This window comes from Euprymna scolopes, chromosome 40 (genome assembly GCF_053919585.1).
Source record: "Euprymna scolopes isolate OS-2025 chromosome 40, ASM5391958v1, whole genome shotgun sequence".
In the NCBI taxonomy this organism is placed as follows: Eukaryota; Metazoa; Mollusca; class Cephalopoda; order Sepiida; family Sepiolidae; genus Euprymna; species Euprymna scolopes.
This window is the reverse complement of record NC_136521.1, coordinates 43,730,942-43,752,064: the sequence shown is the minus strand read 5'-3', so window position 1 is coordinate 43,752,064 and position 21,123 is coordinate 43,730,942. Positions and strand designations below refer to the sequence as shown.

At 35.0% G+C, this 21,123-nt stretch overlaps 1 protein-coding gene across 1 annotated transcript in view; it reads left to right on the top strand.

Annotated features, from left to right (window-relative positions):
- The window catches only part of LOC145265508 (man(5)GlcNAc(2)-PP-dolichol translocation protein RFT1-like), a 66,168-nt gene extending 45,253 nt beyond the window's left edge, over nucleotides 1-20,915 (top strand). Inside the window, exons 11-14 of the mRNA XM_080121410.1 lie at nucleotides 786-891; nucleotides 5,268-5,396; nucleotides 14,269-14,389; nucleotides 20,557-20,915. Coding sequence (XP_079977536.1) covers nucleotides 786-891; nucleotides 5,268-5,396; nucleotides 14,269-14,389; nucleotides 20,557-20,769 — 569 coding nt within the window. The 3' untranslated portion in view covers nucleotides 20,770-20,915. The remainder of the gene's footprint in view (nucleotides 1-785; nucleotides 892-5,267; nucleotides 5,397-14,268; nucleotides 14,390-20,556) is intronic.
- The last annotated feature ends 208 nt before the right edge of the window (nucleotides 20,916-21,123 follow it).

The window sequence follows — 21,123 nt, the reverse complement described above, 5'->3', positions numbered from 1 at the left end:
TTGCTATGGACTCCACGACACGGACACGCAAGCAGAGGACGACCTAGATCCACGTACATCCAACAAATAGCACACGACGCCAACTGTGAACCTGAAATCTAATGTAGCTTACATCATTCCCTAATATCTTCTCTTCCACTCTCTCTCTACTCCAATCCGTGTCGTATTCGGCTAAAGTCTTTAAACTCAATTTTACCCCTGTGTGATGTTTATTTATTTATTTATTTAACTTTAAACATTGCCAGATCAAAATTTTTTTTTGTCTTCTAATATCGTCTTTCCAAATCATAATAATCACTTTTGTTTAAGTCTGATGAAGTTGCTGGATCGTTGATATGATTTGGTAACAGAAACATGTGTGACTAAACAGATAAATAATAATAAAATAAAAAAATATATGTTTGCTCTGCAATAGTATTGAGAACTTTCTTCAGGTTTTTACTAATTACCATTTTTGCTATATATATATATATATATATATATATTTATATATATATGTATGTTTTTTTTTTTCTGATGAAAAGAATGCTTTTAATTTAAATTCATTTACAACTAATTTATGCCAACGGAGCTGCCCGGGCACTTTTCGCAAGTCAAAGTGCCCCTTCTTGGGGGCGTTGACTTCTTAATCCCACTTTCCAACCTTGGTGTCTAAATGGGAGAAAACTAAACAACGTTTATAACTAATTTTTATTAAAATGATTTATATTTGAGTTGTTATTATTATTTATTAATATTATTAATATTATTAATATTATCACTGATTTCTTTTAATTGTTTTCCAGGCCCCATGTTATTGCGTTGGTACTCGTTGTATGTGCTTGTCATTGCTCTGAATGGAGTCACAGAATGTTTTGTATTTGCAGCCATTAGCCAAAAAGGATTGGATAGGTTAGAAAATATTGACAATATTTTTTTAGATGAGTTTATATGCATGCATATATATATATATATATATATATATATATATATATATATATTTCAGACTGTTGTTCTAATCGAGGTTGTTGTTATGTTCACATAGTCTTGACAGAATATATAACTGTCTTGGATATCTCACTCCAAAATCCAACATCCTCTATCCATTTCTATCCTTTTTAGTATTTTTTTTTTTTTTGTAAAGTTCTTTGGCTTACACCTATCTACTCTTCAAACACTGTCTATCGCCTGGTCCTGGATATGACCTTAAACTATATCTAGTGGTGAGGCCCCAGCTTGCGGGCTTTGGGGAGTGTGGAGCCACCTTTTAATTGCCATTGCTCCCTGGTCCACTCTGACCCAGAGTGGTAGTACCTGTTAGGGTCCCAACTATGGGTTAAATAGAAACCGACTTGAAAACAACAAATATATTCTATTAAAAAATCTTTCTTCAAAATCTTTGAATTCGGTATTAAATAACCTGAAAAGGGTTGATATGCCGTAAAACAACCAACCAACCAACCAACTGTCTATCGCAGCCTGGTCCTTGGATGTGACTATGGATATATGCTGCAAGAGGAAGTCAGTTATTTTGATTGCTTGTAAAATTCTTAGATTATTGTCAAATTCGGATTAGCGTCTGTTTTACATGCTGGTATGCATTTGACAACTTTTAGAAATTGACTTCAGGTCTTTAATTATCCCTCTCCGAAATCATTTTTTTCTTCCACATCTACATATTTTTTAAATTTTTTTTTAATTTCTTATTACATTTTCACCCCAAACAAGGCAAATTGCCACTTTGGTGTAGGGGGCTACTCTCAGGGGCAACAACTACTGGGGAACTATGTAGGGATTTGGGCAGCAAGATGTCGTTTCACGTTACACTTGAACTTCTGCACGTCAGTACTGTTGGGGAAGTAGGAACCTGGAATGGAAATCTTCTGCTTATACCTTACTTCCCAATTCCATCTAACTTCCTTCAACTCTGTCTACCCACAACTTCCTGTTGGATATGATCCCATCTAGTAGCCCCTTATGTCCAAGTGACAATATGCCTTTCTTGGGATGAAAGAGTTTTAAAGCTGAATTTTATTGACTTACTAAATACAGGGTGGGCCAAAATAAGGGTCCTATATATATATATATATGATTATATTTAAAGATAGGACCCTTATTTTGGCCCACCCTGTATAAATAAAGTAAAAAAAAATATTTCTAAACAAAACTGTTTGCATTCATTGCACAGGCCATGATCATCCACTCGTTGTGCTGGTCCAAAGTTGTTGGAACAAAGAAATTCTCTCTCTCCAAACAAACTTGCTTGTAAAATTCCTCACTAGATTTTACACCTTTTAGAAATTGAATTCCAGATTACCTTATCTCTGGACAAGTTTTCATTTATCCCTCTTTCACTTGAGTTCCATCCTTATCACTTCCTCCCATGTTATACTACACCCTTTTTTTAAAAAAAAAATTTATTTGTAGTTTTTGATTTGTGTGTTTTTTCTTTTTTAGTTTTAGTTTTTTTTTTTTTTATTCATAGTTTTTTTTTTGTAGTTTTTTATTTGTAGTTTTTTTTTATTTGTGTTTTTTTTTATTTTTATTATTTTTATTTTTTTATTTTGTTTTTTTTATTTGTAGTTTTTTATTTGTAGTTTTTTATTTGTAGTTTTTTATTTGTAGTTTTTTTTTATTTGTGTTTTTTTTTATTTTTATTATTTTTATTTTTTTATTTTGTTTTTTTTTATTTTTAGTATTTTATTTGTAGTTTTTTTCTTTGTAGTTTTTATTAGTAGTTTTTTTTATGTGTAGTTTTTAATATTTTTAATACTCAAAAAAATATTTTTCATAATCAAAAAATGAATACCTGTGATTGAAAAAACATATCGAAGAATTATTCGAACCTAATGAAGTTTGAGCATTTACAGTATGATATTTAATTCATGCAGATTACATAATTATTATAATAGAGACAAATCTTTATTCATTATTATATTAAACCTTATATCAGAACTTATATATATATATATATATATATATATATATATATATATATATATATGACTTGGATGCTATCAGCTAGAATTGAAACCAAAACATGCAACTCTCAACCCTCATTCCTTAGCCTCTGAGCCATGCCCACATATATATATATATATATATATATATATATATATATATATATATACTAGCAGTTCATCCCGGCTTTGCTTGGGCCCTATATACTGTTCATAACTTTATGTACATATGTATATATGTATAAAAAAGTTTGACTCATGTCCAGGTAACCTACATCTAAAATTTCAAGTGTTTAGACCCAAAATTGAAGGATGGGTTTGGTAGAGTCTGCAAAGCCCAAATTTTCACCACAAAAACTGATTAAAAAACTTGCTGCATGTCTGAATGCCCTCTATGTAAAATTTCAAATGTTTAGATCCAAAACTGTCTGAATATTTTGCTTGAGACCACAAAGGTATAATCTTTTGAACTTTGACCCCTTGGCAGCCACATTTTCAGCCAAAAATTGATTAAAGAGCTAGCCCTATGTCTGAATGCACTTTATGTAAAATTTCATTAACATTTATTGTTTTGGGCTCAAATTGAATGTTTGACCCATGTCCAAATAACCTACATCTAAAATTTCAAGTGTTTAGACTCAAAATTGGCGGAGTAGTTTGGTAGAGACTACAAAGGTCAACTCTGTAAACTTTGACTTCTTGCCAGTCAAATTTTTGCCCAAAAACTGATTAAAAAGCTTACTGCATATCTGAATACCCTTTATGTAAAATTTCAAATGTTTAGACCCAAAATTGGCTTAATAATAAGTTTGCTAGAGACTGCAAAGATAAAATCTTTTGAACTTTGATCCTTGGAAGCAAAATTTTCAGCAAAAATATGATTAAAAAGCTTGCTTTATGTCTGAATACACTTTATGTAAAATTTCAAATGTTTAGACCAAAGACTGCAGAGGTAATTTTTTTTTTTTAAACTTGGACCCTAATTATGACCCCTTAACATTTATTGTTTTGGGCTTAAATCAAATTATATAGTTAGATCCATGTCCAAGTAACCTATATTTAAAATTTCAAGTGTTTAGACCCAAAATTGGTAGAGTTCTCAAAGGTCAAATTGTTGAACTTTGACCCCTTAACAGCCAAATTTCTGTCCGAAAACCGATCAAAAAGATTTCCCCAAATCTCAATACCCCTTATGTCAAATCTCGAATCTGTAGACCGAAAATTGACTGAGTAGTTTGGTAGAGAAGTGTACACACACAGAGACATTTTCACTTTTACAGATATATATAAATTCACCTGTGATCCCTTTTTTAAAAGAAAAAATCGCCTGATCGTCAAAGAAAAACTTCAAGCAATCAAGCAGGCATATATATATATATATATATATATATATATATATATATATATATAAATTTATTTTATTAACATTTTCACCCCAGACATGAAATTGCCACCACAAAAAAATCTACAAAGAAAAAAAAATATATTGAAACTTTTCTTGTAAAAAAAATGTAAAAAAGACATGAACAGTATCAACTTTCACAAAAACATTCACATATTTTTGCTAATGATTCTTGAAAGTTGAAAAAAAATTAATAATAATTAATTTCTAGGACTACTCACATGTGGAACACTGTTCCATTGGACTACTTCCCGACCAACTACAATATGGTAGACTTCAAGTCCAATGTAATCAAGTTCTTGATGAATTGGCCTCTTAAATAATCCAAATTCTATCCACTCTACACCATAAATGATTATTAAACTACCTCCTTACATTCATTAACCCTTGTCCTCAAGTGGCCTTTGGGCCTTGATAAGTGGTGACTACCTTTTTAAAAAATAAAATTATAAAACTTTTCTTTTTTTTTTTTTTTTTTTTTTTTTTTTTTACACAGTGATCACCACTTATCAAGGCCCGGAAGCCACTCAGGGATAAGGGTTATTGCAAGTACATTACGTTAGTGTGGAGATTTGATGGAGTGTTTACTTAAGGGGGCGGTTCATTAGGAATTTGTTAACATTAGACTTGAAGACATTTTTTTTTTTTAAATTGTTACTTTTTTTTTTTTTTTTAAATTTGTTACTTTCTTTTGTAATAAATATTGTTAATTATGTTTCCCTGCGTCTATATTTTGCTCAGCTTCTTCCGGCAGTTCTCATCAGCTGCTGGTTGAACCCGAGTCAACATCACGGAAATCTGGGTCAAAAGATACACAAATACATTTTTTTGGGGGTGGGGGGATAGAATGAAATTGCTTGCTACCTCTTAGTTTCACAATTTGGCACAGAAAGTTATAATAATCACATCTTCATCTTTTATTTCAGATATAACCGGATTATGTTGCTCTTCTCTGTGACGTTTTTAGCAGCTTCCTGGATCCTTACCCAAATGTTTGGTAGCGTCGGATTTATCCTTGCTAATTGTCTCAACATGCTCCTTCGCATTGCGCACAGGTATGTCTTTTGAATGAGAAAATTTTGTGCTCATATATATATATATATATATATATATATATATATATAGTAATTTATAAAATATATATGGCGATTAAGCTACACTGAATATTCGGCGTTTAATCCAGAGTGAATGAAACGCCGAATATTCAGTGTAGCTTAATCGCCATATATATTTTATAAATTACTAACTAGCTCTACCTACATATTGAGCACTTTTGAAGTAAATACTTAAAGTTTACGCATAAATCTATACTTTCGTATATTAATTTTATGTGAGTAAATGAAGTAGTTATATATATATATTAGGGATGGGACGATTCCAGTATTTTTACCGATTCCAATACAATTACCAATTCCATATTAAATTTTTTTTTTTTTTTTTTTTTTTTTTTTTTTACACAGTGATCACCACTTATCAAGGCCTGGAAGCCACTCAGGGATAAGGGTTATTGCAAGTACATTACGTTAGTGAGGAGATTTTATGAAGTGTTTAATTAGGGGGGGCGGTTCATTAGGAATTTGTTAACATTAGACTTGAAGACATTCCTGATTCCAATACAATTACCGATTCCGATTCTGTCTAAATCTCTACATGTTTAACTATAAAGTTGTTATTTTTTACGATTACTGTAAAAACACATGTTAAATGTGCAGATATTTTCTTAAACGTAAGGATACTCATGTGAGAGATGATCTATCGTTTTTAGTTTTACTAATAAGTTAAAATCAACAGATGTTCACTATTTTAGTGTTACTATCAGTGGTAGAATGTTTTTCTTTAAACAAAATCAAATGAAAAAGCCAATTAAAAGAATCGTTGGCATCGGAAAATAGGCACAAATTTTTCCGATATCGATTTCGATACCCAAAAAATTTCCAATTTTTTTTTTTATTCCCGATTCCGATTCCGATTCCAATTAATCGATCCAACACTAATATTTTTCTTTTTTTTTTAATTACATTTTCACCCCAAACATGGCACATTGCCACTTTGATGTAGGGGGCTACTATTAGGGACACAGGCTACAGGGGTACTAGGTGGGGAGTTGGGCAGCAAGATGTCGGTTCACGTTATACTTGAACTTCTGCATGTCAGTACAGTTGGGGAAGCAGGAACCTGGCAGGGAGTTCCAAAGTCTAGCGGTTCTGGGGAAGAAACTACTGGAGTAGAAGGCTCTCGTACATCTAGGGATCTCTAGTGTGAAGGGGTAGGATTGTACTGTTTGTCGGGTATGTTTACGTAGAGGGGGTACAAGTACTTGCAGTTCGTCAGAACATTCACCGTTAAAGTACTTGTAGAACAGACAGATGGATGCTACATTGCATCGATGGGACAGAGGCTGAAGCTTGGATGACAGTTCAGGACCTTGTCTAGGAGTGAGAGACTAGTAGCAGATGCACCGACCCAAATAAAATATATATATATATATGTATTAATTTTTTTTTCCATAATATTCAAAACAATCTTTTTCATGATCAAAAAATGAATACCTGTTATTGAAAAAAAAAAATATCAGATATTTTAGAATTTAACAATAAATTAATCAATCTGGTACATGCTACAGCAGAAAAAAAATCATCAGTTAATTAGAAAATCAAAACTAAATGAATTATTATAAAAAATATGTCATAATAATTAAAATAAAATATAATTATAATATTAATAGAATAACAGACCATACATGGTTTCTGATTATACTTTTTTCTTTTTTTTTTCTTTTTTTTTTTTACATGGGGATCACCACTTATCAAGGCCCGTAAGCCACTCGTGGATAAGGGTTATTTTGTGTACAATAATCAATGGGATAATATCGTAGTAATAGTTGGTATTGGAGATTTGATAAAGCATCTTACTTAAGGCGGCGATTAATCAGGAATTTGTTTATGTTAGACTTGAAGACGTCCAAGTTGTAGTCAGGTGGGAAACAGGCAAACGGAAGAGAGTTCCACAGGCGTGCACTTCTCAGAAAAAAAGCTATGTTCATGGAATCTACATTTTGCTTTAGGCACAGATAAAGAGTGGGGGAAATTACTGACGGTGATTTTAGCTAGACGGGTGTTTATCATGAAGGATTGGCGAGGGGGGACGAGAGATTGGAGCTCAGACGAGCACTTGCCATGGAAGTAACGATAAAACAAAGACAGGCTCGCAACGTCTCTTCTGTGGGAGAGAGGTTGCAGAGAAGAGAAGAGAACATCTCCCACTAAGCCACAAAATCTATTTTGTACTTTGTCAAGGCAGGATAGGCTGTTTTTTGAAGCTCCAGCCCAGATGTGGCAGACGTACCCCTCCACTGTACTGTATACCAATACTCTATGGCTGACTGGGATAGCTTTCGTACATTCATATCTGATTTACCTCTGCACTCCATGTTTAAAAAGGAAGTGTCCTCTATAGTATCAGATCTGACCGAATGGTTAATTGTAGACATAAACCAATTCATACCATCTAAAAAATTCCAACAAAAACCTAACAGCCAGCCATGGTTCTCTCCAGAATGTGCTGCTGCTATCGCGCACAGAAATCACTTTTTCCATAGCTACCAACGTAATAGATGCACTGAGACTAAAGCTGCTTTCAGGACTGCCAGCAACCACTGTAAAAGAGTAATAAAAAATGCAAGAGAGCTATATGCCCAGTCTGTTAAATCCAAGGTAGCTGATCAGCGGCTTGGTTCCCACCAGTTTTGGCAAATAACAAATAGGATCCTGAACAGAAGTGTGCGTTCTATCCCAACCATTATCAATGGACCAAGGTCATCTCGTCAGCGTCAGACAAGGCCAAACTATTTGCAAAGAACTTTGCAGCTAATTCTACCCTATGCGACGAAGGCCATCAACTCCCCATATTTCCTCCTATAACACAGAACACGCTAGGTAACATACAGATATCTGTGCATGAGGTCGCCAAGCTAATCAAGAACCTTGATTCCAGTAAAGCAACTGGCCCTGACGGCATCCCAATTATAGTGTTAAAAAAGCTTCAACCAGAACTTGCTCCCATACTTACGAAACTGTTTGAGCGCTGCCTTAAGGAGAAATGCTTTCCGACTCCCTGGAAGACCTCATCAGTTTGCCCTGTATTTAAGAATTCAGGTGATAAGTCATCTCCCTCTCAGTACAGACCAATAAGTCTCCTGTGTGTTATGAGTAAGTTGCTGGAATCCATATTAAATACAGAAATAGTCAATCACCTCAGCAGAAACAACCTTCTTAGTGACACACAATATGGTTTCTGCTCTGCAAGATCTACCGCAGATGTGCTGATGGTTATATCCCACAGGATTAGTGAACCTCTTGACAAAGGCTTCCTTTCTAGGGCAATTGCTCTTGACATATCAAAGGCCTTCGACAAGGTATGGCATAAGGGTCTACTTCACAAGATTTCCAGCTACGGTATAACTGGAAATGTTTTCTCAATCATTAAATCATTTCTTTCCGATAGGTTCATAAGAGTAGTGGTCGATGGACAAAAATCGGAGGCCTGCAGTATTAATGCTGGAGTCCCTCAGGGGTCAATCCTGGGCCCAACTCTCTTCCTGATCTACATCAATGACCACCCTAAACGCATACTTAAATCATTCGTTGACATCTATGCTGATGACACGACCATCTACGGCAACACATCAAAGGCCGTAAATGACAAAGCTCTCTCTGATTCTCTCTCTTCTGATCTCAAGCGCGTGGTTCAGTGGGGGAAGAGGTGGCTGGTTACCTTTAATGCATCTAAAACCAAACTCCTATCCTTACATCATCAATGCTCTGATCCCCATCTGGCATCAATTGTGATGGATGGCTCTCGTCTGGGAGAGGCCCCATGTTTTGACAAGCTTCTGGGTTTGACCTTTACTCCTGATCTGAAATGGAACATGTACATCAAGTCTGTTGCCAAGGTCGCTGGAAAGATGGTGGGATCCTTCTACTGCTCCAGAAGATATCTCGCTACTGATGCAATTCTCTATCTATATAAAAGCCAAGTACGTCCAAGGATGGAATACTGCTGCCATATCTGGGCAAGAGCTGCTAAAAACAGCCTATCCTGCCTTGACAGAGTACAAAATAGACTTTGTGGCTTAGTGGGGGATGCCCTTTTCTCTACCCTGCAACCTCTCTCCCACAGAAGAGACGTTGCGAGCCTATCCTTGTTTTATCATTAGTTCGATGGCAGGTGCTCGTCTGAAGTCCAATCTCTGGTCCCCCCTCGCCAATCTTTCACGAAAAACACCCGTCTAGCTGAATCCACTGTGAAAAATTTCCCCCACTCTTTATCTGTGCCTAAATCAAAACGTGGATTCCATGAACAAAGCTTCTTTCTTAGAACTGCATGCCTGTGGAACTCTGTTCCGTCTGCCTGCTTCCCTCTGGACTACAACTTGGATGTCTTCAAGTCCAATGTTAACAAATTCTTAATGAACCGCCCCCTTAAGTAAACACTTCATCAAATCTCCACACTAACGTAATGTACTTGCAATAACCCTTATCCCTGAGTGGCTTCCAGGCCTTGATAAGTGGTGACCACTGTGTAAAAAAAAAAAAAATCTTTGGACGTACTTGGCTTTTATAGAGATAGCGAATTGCATCAGTAGTGAGATATCTTCTGGAGCAGTAGAAGGATCCCACCATTTTCCCAGTGGCCCGGCAACAGACTTTATATACGTGTTCCATTTCAGATCAGGAGTAAAGGTCAAACCTAGGAGCTTGTCAAAACATGAAGCCTCCCCAAGACAAGAGCCATCCATTTCAATTGATGCTAGATGAGGAACAGAGCGTTGATGATGTAAAGTTAGGAGCTTGATTTTAGATGCATTAAAAGTAACCAGCCATCTCTTCCCCCACTGAACGACGCGCTCAAGATCAGAGGAGAGAGAATCAGAGAGAATCAGAGAGAGCTTTGTCATTTACGGCCTTTGATGTGTTGCCGTAGATGGTCATGTCATCAGCATAGATGTCAACGAATGAATTTAGTATGTGTTTTGGGAGATCATTGATGTAGACCAGGAAGAGAGTTGGGCCCAGGATGGACCCCTGGGGGACTCCAGCATTAATAATGTGGGCCTCAGATTTCTGCGCATCAACCACTACTCTTATGAACCTATCAGAGAGAAATGATTTAATTATTGAGAAAACATTTCCAGTTATACCGTAGCTGGAAATCTTGTGAAGTAGGCCCTTATGCCAAACCTTATCGAAGGCCTTTGATATGTCAAGAGCAATTGCCCTAGAAAGGAAGCCTTTGTCGAGAGATTCACTAATCCTACTTTCTCATAATAATAAAAAAATAAAATAAGGAATATTAGTGTTACGATGATGACTTGGAATCAAGAATTGGAAAAATCAGAACTTTTTGGGGTACTGTAATCAAAAAAAAAAAAAATCGTGCTTACATTCTGATGCCAAAAACGATTCTTTCAATTGTCTTTTTTTATGAGATTTTGTTTTAAACAATATCTTCTGCTGTTAGTAGTAATGTTAAAATCGTAAATATTTATTGAGTTTTAAATACCAGTAGAACTAAAATCTGTAGATCACCCCCTCGTATGTTTGAGAAAATATCTGCACATTTAACAGTAATCAAAAAAAGAACAAATTTATAATTGAATATTTAGAAATTTATAAAGAATCTGAATCGGGAATTTACTACAGAATCGATAAGTGTATCAGAATCAAGTAAAATATTGGAATCATCCCATCATTAATATATATATATATATATATATTTTTTTTTTCTTTAATTATTTTTTAAATATATATATATGTGTGTGTGTGTGTGTGTGTGTGTGTGTGTGTGTGGAGCAAAAGGTGTTTTCGTGGTTGGGTTTGAATCTCATGACCAGCAGGACTTGTCACCTTGTACACTGTTGTTTGCGTAAACATGAAACACTAACCTCTGTTAGTATAAAGAAGAACTGTTTCATTATTAGTGGTCTTGCAAGACACCAGGGTAGACAACCGAAAAAGCAAAACGACAAATGATGGGGAGACAACCAAAGCAGCAAAACCGACAAATGTAGGGGAGACAACAGAAGCAGCAAAACCAAAGCTGCCTGCCAGGACACACACACACACACACACACACACACACACATATATATATAAATGTAGGCAAATTTGGGCATATTTTATTGGTTTGAATATATAGATTCTTTTTAACCAATTCTCATAAAATTTTAACGATAGAATCTTCAAAAATCCTGAAAATTTTCATGTTTCGTCTCAAAGAATCAAAGATCTGAGCATTTTAATATTTAATTTGGCTACGAGTATAGATATATCCATATATATGACTACTTCGTTTAATCATAAATTGATAATTGAAGATATAATTTTATGCGTAAATTTTCAGTATTTACTTCAACAGTGCTCCATACATAGGTAGAGCTAGGTAGTAAGTTATGAAAATATATATGGCAATTAAGCTACACACAATATTCCGCATTTTCATTCTCGTGAGAATTCCTCAGCTGACGTATTATCAGGAGAATGAAATGCGGAATATTCTGTGTAGCTTAATTGCTATATATATATTTTCATGACTTACTATATGCATATATATATATACTACTTTTTTCAGTAATTTTATAAGTTTGAAATCTCGGCGACTATTGATCAGAATTTAACAAATGAAGGCTTGTTGGAAAGCTAATGACCTGAATTGTGTAGTGACCCTTAAGGTCACACATTATTATTTAAAAAAGTGGGGGATAACTTTTCTATATTAACTTAACGTAAAATGAGCACCCACTTCATAGTCACCTTTTTGGGGAGGGTGGGAAGGTCTGTTATTTTTTTAGAGTTGGTATTTATTGCGGTCTGGTAGAGCAACACAAAACTTACCTTAAAAAACTCGTTTTCAATAGGTTTTCAGGTGTGTTGAAAATGAATATCACATTTAAATTTTCTGTGAATAAGTATTTTTCTGGTTATTAAGCAAAAATATGCACGTATAACAATGGCCATCGCATATAACATAAATAATTACATTGCTTAATACCCGGAAAAATACTTATTTGCAGAAAATTTAAATGCGATTTTCATTTTCAGCATACCCTAAAACCTATCCGAAACAAGTTTCTTTTAAGGTAGGTTTTGTGTCGGTCTACCACACCAGGCCACAATTAACAAATAAACACCACCCCTAAAAATATAATAGACCCACCCCCCGCCAAAAAGTAGCTATAAAGTGGGTGTTCATTTTACATTAAATTAATATAGAAAACTGATCCCCCAATTTTAAAGCTATAATTTCTTCATATCTTGGAAACTACTTAATGTAATAGTGGTAATTTTAAAGGATTTTTGTGGGTGGAAACATACTGCATCTTTACCAATATTTTAGTCATAGTCATTTCCTTTCCTAGTTTTGCATATGAATTACAAAATATATGATATTTCCCCAAAATCTCTGACCTTGATAGAGGGGAGACTAAAACTTGCTGCTATGGTTTCAAATGATCTGAAATAACAGCAAGAGGAGACGTGATTCTAAATATTTCTCATATGTTATATCTTCCCTCTTGTGTTTTCATAAATAAAGTAAATGTCACAGTCTATAAGGATTATTTTGATACTGGAGATATTCATAATCGTACCCTATTTCAAAAAGAGGGGAGATATAACATATGAGAAATATTTTGTCTTCAGGCCAAGAATTATCCTTGAAAACTAGTTTTCAAGGATAATTCTTGGCCTGAAGACATAATCTCCCCAGTAACAGATGATTACAGAAACATGTATGCACATATGTAGCCATCAATATTTGTATAAATAAATTTAATATACCTGCTCTGTGTATATTAATTTCATGTGAGTAAATGAAGCAGTTATATATATATATATATATATATATATATATATATGAGCAAACAGTTAATAAAACATGTTAAAAAAACACTTTGAAATGAGTTAAAAACATATTTAATCTGAAAAGGAAACACTAGATAAGTGGATAGTCCTTAATCCGCGGAGTTTTGAAGAAATACTTTCCTTCTCATTAGAGGGTAGGAATTAGCAAAATGCAGGATCAGATTTTGCATGTAAAAGTATTTGATGAAACAAGAAGTAAGTTAAAGATCTTATTTGAAAACAAAAAAAATGAAGCAGAGGGAATATGATGAAGAAAAAGGTGATTACACATGAATGGATAGTCTGGTGGAAAATAAATAATCCGGAAATTTTTATTTTATTTTATTTTATTTTATATATGTATATATATATATATATATATATATATATATATATATATATAAATTTTTGCTTATTTTTTTTAAATTATTTTAATTCACCTTTATTTACTGAATGACCCTTGTATCTAATTAATATTTTGTTCAAGTGTTTGGTTCATCTGGTATTATTTTGAAGAAACATCAGATCACTTCTTACGTGCTCTGCTTTAGAAAATTTATTATTTATAATTAAAGTATCTATATTTATTATTTGTTAGTACGAATATGTGATTTTTAGTGATCTTATTTCTAAAATTTGAAACGGCGTAATGAAAGAAAAATATAAGGTATTTGCAGCTTCTTTGGTTGTCATACTTAAAATAAATTTCATAGTATATAAGAATTATTTGATACTGGAGATATTCATAATCGTACCCTATTTCCAAATGAGGGGATATATAACATATGAGAAATATTTGGAATCAAGTCTCCCCTTGCTGTTATTTCAGATCATTTGAAACCATAGTAGCAATCCATCAAGGCCAGAGGTTTTGGGGAATATATATATATATATATATATATATATATATATGTATATAATAAATAAATAAATTTTGCTTATTTTTTTAATTATATTAATTCACCTTGATTTACTGTCTGACCTTTATATACACACACTCTTGTATCTAAATAATATTTTGTTCCAGTGTTCGTTTCATCTGGTATTATTTTGAACAAACATCGGACCACCCCTTACGTGCTCTGCTCTTACGACCAGAAATCATTTTCAGTTTTCTATTGACATTTGCAGTTACCTATTTATCCGGGGTAAGTACAATTTATCTATATAAACCCTTTTATGCTTACATATTCATGAAAAGTCCTTTCTATCTTATACTTTTCTGATATTTGTCTCCTTCCCATGGCGGGATAATGTGACATAAGAGTTGGAAGGTTGAATTGAAGAGTCAACGCTCTAGAGGAAGATCATTCTAGCCTGCAAAACGTGTGTGGAGACCTAGATCAGGTGACAAAATGACAATCTCCCATTGGTTAAGGCCCTGTCGGTGGGGCATTAGAATATGCCGACTGCCCCCCTGCAGAGGGTAAAAGTCCCTCAATGGGAGTCCGGGATATGACCTTAAACTATATCCAGTGGTGAGGCCCCAGCTTGTGGGCTTTGGGAAGTGTGGAGCCACCCTTTAATTACCATTGCTCCCAGGTCCACTCTGACCCAGAGTGGTAGTACCTGTTAGGGTCCAACTATGGGTTAAATAGAAACCGACATGAAAACAACAAATATATTCTATTAAAAAATCTTTCTTCAAAATCTTTGGATTTGGCATTAAATAACCCGAAAAGGGTTGATATGCCGGGAAACAAAAACAACCAACCAACCAACCCATTAATTCAACCACATGGTTACCAAATATGAAAGGCACAATACGAAGGATTATTTTCTGCTTTTGGTCAGATATCACAGTTATCCCTTGCAGCTGTTAATCTTAGTCAGGCACAATGTACCTTTAAACAAAGATCACTTTACAGGCAAAAAACAACTGAGATATTATTTGTAGAAATAAATAAATGACTGCACAATTATTGAGAAATACTAACGGAATATTGGTTCTTGATTTTGCCTTCCAAAATTACATTCTTGAAAGATTTTATTTCGAAACCATAGCAGCAAGATTTAGTCTCCCCTCGCAACATGAACAGACATGATATGCCTCTGTTTGAGAAACTATTTCAACCCATGATGCTTATAAATATATTTCCGGACATCATTTATGAAATACTGTTGTATCTGTGTTCTGACAAGTGACATGTTTCTGATGCAGTCAACCCAGCTGTACTCGATGTTCTGGCATCCATATTAGCAAAACCCTTAATGATCCTTTCTAAGCTTGCCCTGAAATTTTCTTTTTATGGAAATCGCTTGAGACAAGTCATGAATCCACTTGATGTAAGGAGCTAACAAGAATGAAAAATGATTATCACAAATATAGCTGTCTGTTGTCTTAGTAGTATTAGGAGGAAAATAGTCAGGAGGAGTTCTACAAAGCTGTTCTTTGAAAGAACTACTGAAATAGAAAGTTCTATTACATTGGAGTATCGAAACAGTGAATGGACGAAGACCACTGGACCAATGAGTCAAATGAGCTGGAATAAAGGAAGCAGAGATCAGCCAATTCAGAAGAACATATGCCGTAATAGTATTTATAGAAATATCAAATGATATATTTAGAATTCAGGTGATCACTCATCCCCTCTCAGTACAGGCCAATAAGTCCCCTGTGGGTCATGAGTAAGTTGCTGGAATCTGTGTTAAATACAGAAGTAATCAACCATCTCAGCAAAAATAACCTTAGTGACACGCAATATGGTTTCCATTCTGCTAGATCTACAGCAGATGTGCTTACAGTTATATCTCATAGGATTAGCGAATCTCTCAATGGAGGCTTTCTTTCTAGGGCAATTGCTCTTGACATATCAAAGGCCTTTGATAGGGTATGGCATAAAGGTTTACTTCACAAGATCTCCAGCTATGGTATAGCTGAAAATGTCTTCTCAACTATTAAATCATTTCTCTCTTATAGGTTCATAAGAGTAGTAGTTGATGGGCAAAAATCAGAAGCTCTCAGTATTAATGCTGGAGTCCCTCAAGGGTCCATCCTGGGCCCAACTCTCTTCCTGATCTACATTAATGATCTTCCAAATCACATCCTTACATCATTCGTAGACATTTATGCTGATGACACTACCATCTATGGTAGCACATCTAAGACACTAAACGACAAAGTTCTCTCTGATTCTCTCTCCTCTGATCTTGAGTACGTGGTACAATGGGGAAAGGAGTGGCTGGTTACTTTTAATGTATCTAAAACCAAGCTTTTATCTTTACATCATCAACACTCTGATCCCTATCTGGCATCAATTGAAATGGATGGCTCTCATCTTGAGGAGGCGCCATGTTTTGACAAGCTTCTGGGTTTGACCTTTACTCCTGATCTGAAATACGTACATCAAGTCTGTTGCCAAGGTCGCTGGGAGGACGGTGGGATCCTTCTACCGCTCCAGAAGATATCTCACTACTGATGCAATTCTCTATCTGTATAAAAACCAAGTACGTCCAAGGATGGAGTACTCCTGCCACATCTGGGCAGGAGCTGCTAAAAACAGTCTATCCTGCCTTGACAGAGTACAAAATAGACTTCGTGGTTTAGTGGGGGATGCCCTTTTCTCTTCCCTACAGCCTCTCTCCCACAGAAGAGACGTTGCGAGCCTGTCTTTGTTTTATCGTTATTTTCATGGCAAGTGCTTGTCTGAGCTCCAATCTCTGCCCCCCCCTCGCCAATCTTTCACGAAAAACACCCATCTGGCTGAAACCACTGTCATTAATTTTCCCCACTCTTTATCTGTGCCTAAATCCAAGCGTAAATTCCATGAGTAGAGCTTCTTTCTTAGAAGTGCACGACTGTGGAACTCTCTTCTGTTTGCCTGTTTCCTGTCTGACTACAACTTGGATGTCTTCAAGTCCAACATAAACAAATTCCTGACAAACCGCCCCCTTAAGTAAGACACTTTATCAAATCTCCAATACTGACGATTAGTACGATACTATTCCATTCATTACTGTATATGCAATAACCCTTATCCCTGAGTGGCTTCCGGGCCTTGATAAGTGGTGACCTCCATGTAAAAAAAAAAATCTCACCACTTAGACGTATGGGGCTACGATTTGGGACTATGCCTAGGAAAGATTAACAAGATGTTGGTTAATGTTACATTTAAACTTCTGAATATCAGTACAGTCAGGGAAGCAGGCAGCAGAAAGGGAATTCCAAAGTCTGTTTCAAATTCCAAAAGCTGTTCGAGGGAAGAAACTATTAAAGTAGAAATCATTCTGGCATTTAGGAACCTCAACAATGAAGGGGTATGATTTTTTTGCTAAGTGGGTTTGTCGGGGATATGTACGTTGACAGGGCACAAGTGCACTGAGTTCATCAGAGCACATTCCATTAAAATATTTGTAAAACAGGTGATGGGACAGGGGTTGGAGCTTAATTGACAAAGTGGGGCCTATTAGATTGAAAACTCTTTTCTGGGCTCTATTCAAGAGAGAGAGAGAGAGATTAGTGGTAGATGCACCAGCCCAGATGTGGCAACAATACTCCATAGTTAGGTGAATGGTGGTATGGTAGTACAGGATACTCTCAGGTGTGAGTAGTTTTCTAGCACGATAGAGGGAACCCGTCTTCTTTGCAGCAACCTTTGCAATGTTCTCAATGTATTTATTCCAGTCTATATTGCCTATGAATATATATAATAACAGTAATGTTGTGCTTGAAGACTGTCTTATCTTTAAAAATTTTTTAAAAAAACAGCTTCACTTCCATTCTGTTGAAAATTATGGAATCCATTCTGAAACAAAATATTATCGATCATCTCTTTCTGGCTAACATTTATTATATTTTACGCTTATACTCCTATAGTTGCTGGCCCTTTTGGTGGGGCATTAGAATACGCCGACTGCCCCCCTGCAGAGGGTAAAAGTCCCTCAGTGGGGGTCCTGGATATGATCTTAAACTATATCCAGTCGTGAGGCCCCAGCTTGTGGACTTTGGGGAGTATGGAGCCACCCTTTAATTACTATTGCTCCCAGGTCCACTCTGACCCGTAGTGGTAGTACCTGTTAGGGTCCCAACGATGGGTTAAATAGAAACCGACGTGAAAACAACAAATATATTCTATTAAAAAAATTTTTCATCAAAATCTTTGGATTTGGCATTAAATAACCTGAAAAGGGTTGATATGCCGTAAAACAAAAACAACCAACCAACCAACCTATAGTTGCTGGTTTAATGTTTTTATACTGAGATATTATTACATTTCCTATTATTTTTATGATTAGGATTTTTTAATATCGAAGTATTCCCACATTTTTAAAATTAAAAAAAAAATTTTTTTCGCTTCTGTGAATAATCTATATATCTATAAAAATGAACGTATCTGTGTGTGTGTGTGTCTACATTTCCCTACGCAATAACTCTGTCAATTTTACATCTACAGACTCGAAATTTGATGTACAGGGTACCGAGATTTGGGAAAATCTTTGTAATCCGTTTTCGGCCAGAAATTTGGCTGTTAAGGGGTCAAAGTTCAACGATTTGACCTCCGCCAATTTTGGGTATAAACAATTGAAATTTTAGATATAGGTTCCTTGGACATGGATCTAACTTAATAACTTGATTTGAGCCCAAAACAATAATGTTCAGGGGTCATAATAGAGGTCAAAGTTAAAAAAAAAATTTGACCTCTGCAGCCTCTACCAAATTACTCAGACAATTTCTGGTCTAAACATTTGAAATTTGACATAAAGGGTATTCAGAGATAGGGCAAGATTTTTAATCTGTTTGAAAATTTTTAGTTACCAATATATAAATGTATGTATGTATGTATGTTTGCATGTCTGCCTAAAACTTTTGACAGAGGCGACGGATTTTACCAAGATCAGTATCGTTTTGAAGTTCGACCTTTCAGACGACAAATATCGAAAAATTGGCTAAAAACATTAATATCCTCACCTTCAACTGGGCACTTTTTTACAGGCGGGGATCGTTTGTTTCACCAATATTTTCGAAAGTCGTCCTCTCCTTTCGATTGTCTAGCCTTAATTTAAACCTATGTCACTTCTGGTTTGGCGGTGGTCAGAACAGCGAAGACGTCAGGTCTTTTTTTTTCACATTCTTTTCCTCCTTTGTGGTACAGGTTCAAGCCTGCCTTCCTACTACTTTTTTTTTTTTTTTTTTTTGCTCAACATACACATCCAGGCACTCTGGCAACGCCAGGCTAAAATGCTAGTAATTAATAATTAAAGAAAAAAAAAAAGAAATATTATTCCATTCAGAAGAATCTACTATTTAACCTTTTTTCTTTCTTTAATTTTGTTAAATCTACACAAGTGGTTGTATATGAAATCGGGAGTTTATGAGGCTCAGTGTATTTTCTGACCATTGTTTATAAAAACAGTTATTTAAATTTCTTTTTTTTTTTTTTTTTTTTAAATAAAACAGTAATTTAAAGTTTATTTTACAAAGTTCTGTATTTTTAAAAAAATAAAATACTCAACTTCAGTAATTTGTTTAACATTAAGTGAAAATAAAAAAGAAATCAATAGTAATTGACAGCTTAACCTTGCTACCTTTAATGTCCCCTCGAGTAAGGTAAGAGTTAGTCTCTTTTTTTTTTTTTTTTTTTTTTTTTTTACATGGAAGTCACCACTTATCAAGGCCCGGAAGCCACTCGGGATAAGGGTTATTGCGTGTACAGTAATCAATGGGATAGTATCATAGTATTCGTTAGTATTGGAGATTTGATAAAGTGTCTTACTTAAGGGGGCGGTTCATCAGGAATTTGTTTATGTTGGACTTGAAGACATCCAAGTTGTAGTCAGCTGGGAAACAGGCAAACGGAAGAGAATTCCACAGGCGTGCAGTTCTAAGAAAGAAACTTTGTTCATGGAATCTACGTTTTTATTTTGTGCACAGATAAAGAGTGGGAAAAAATTTTAACAGTGGTTTCAGCTAGACGGGTGTTTATCGTCAAAGGTTGGCGAGGTGGGGGGGGGCAGAGATTGGAGCTCAGACGAGCACTTGCCATGGAAGTAACGATAAAACAAAGACAAGCTCGCAACGTCTCTTCTGTGGGAGAGAGGTTGCAGGGAAGAGAAAAGGGCATCCCCCACAAAGTCTATTTTTGTACTCAGTCAAGGCAGGATAGGCTGTTTTTAGCAGCTCCCGCCCATATATGGCAGCAGTACTCCATTCTTGGGCAGATGTTGATTGTCGCTGACATATTTTTTATTTTGCTTAAAATCAACATGTGCCTAAATATTTTTTACAAATGTGTTGGTATTTCAACACATCTGATTTAAAAAAAAAAAAAAAAAAAAAAATTGGTCAGCATCTTTTTTTTTTTGTTTTATTTTTCAGTCAATGTTTTGTTGCGACCAAGGAGTCTGGAAACGGGTCATTCATGTCGTCGTCGGTGGCGCTTGTCTCCTTACCAATCTCCTGTTTGTCTGGTTCTTTGAAAAAGACTTGATTCATTTCATCAGGACACAATACAGTCAACAAAAACAGACGAGCCAACAATCCAAAAGCACAAAAACAAAGATAAGAAATCAGAAATCAAAGAAATCCTGAAAAAAAAAATAAATAAATTTTTTTTTTTTTTTTTCTCAGATTTTTTGGTGCAAATCCTTACACCCCCACCCCAACTACATGGAAAAACAAAGAAAATATTTTATGGTGTACGTACCCATGACAGAAAGAAAATATCTTAGACCAAAAATCACGTAAATTGGTCAAATAGTTTTATTTTAAACTAGCAGGCCACCCGACGTTGCCCGGTCATAAAATATGCATAAATATTATATTTTAATTTATGCAGACTTCTTATTTATTATAAACAGGAATACCGTAGGTATTAAATGTAACGTTAAATTCCTTTGAAAATAATGAAATCGGAAACTGAAAGGTATTGTTTTTCTAAACAGT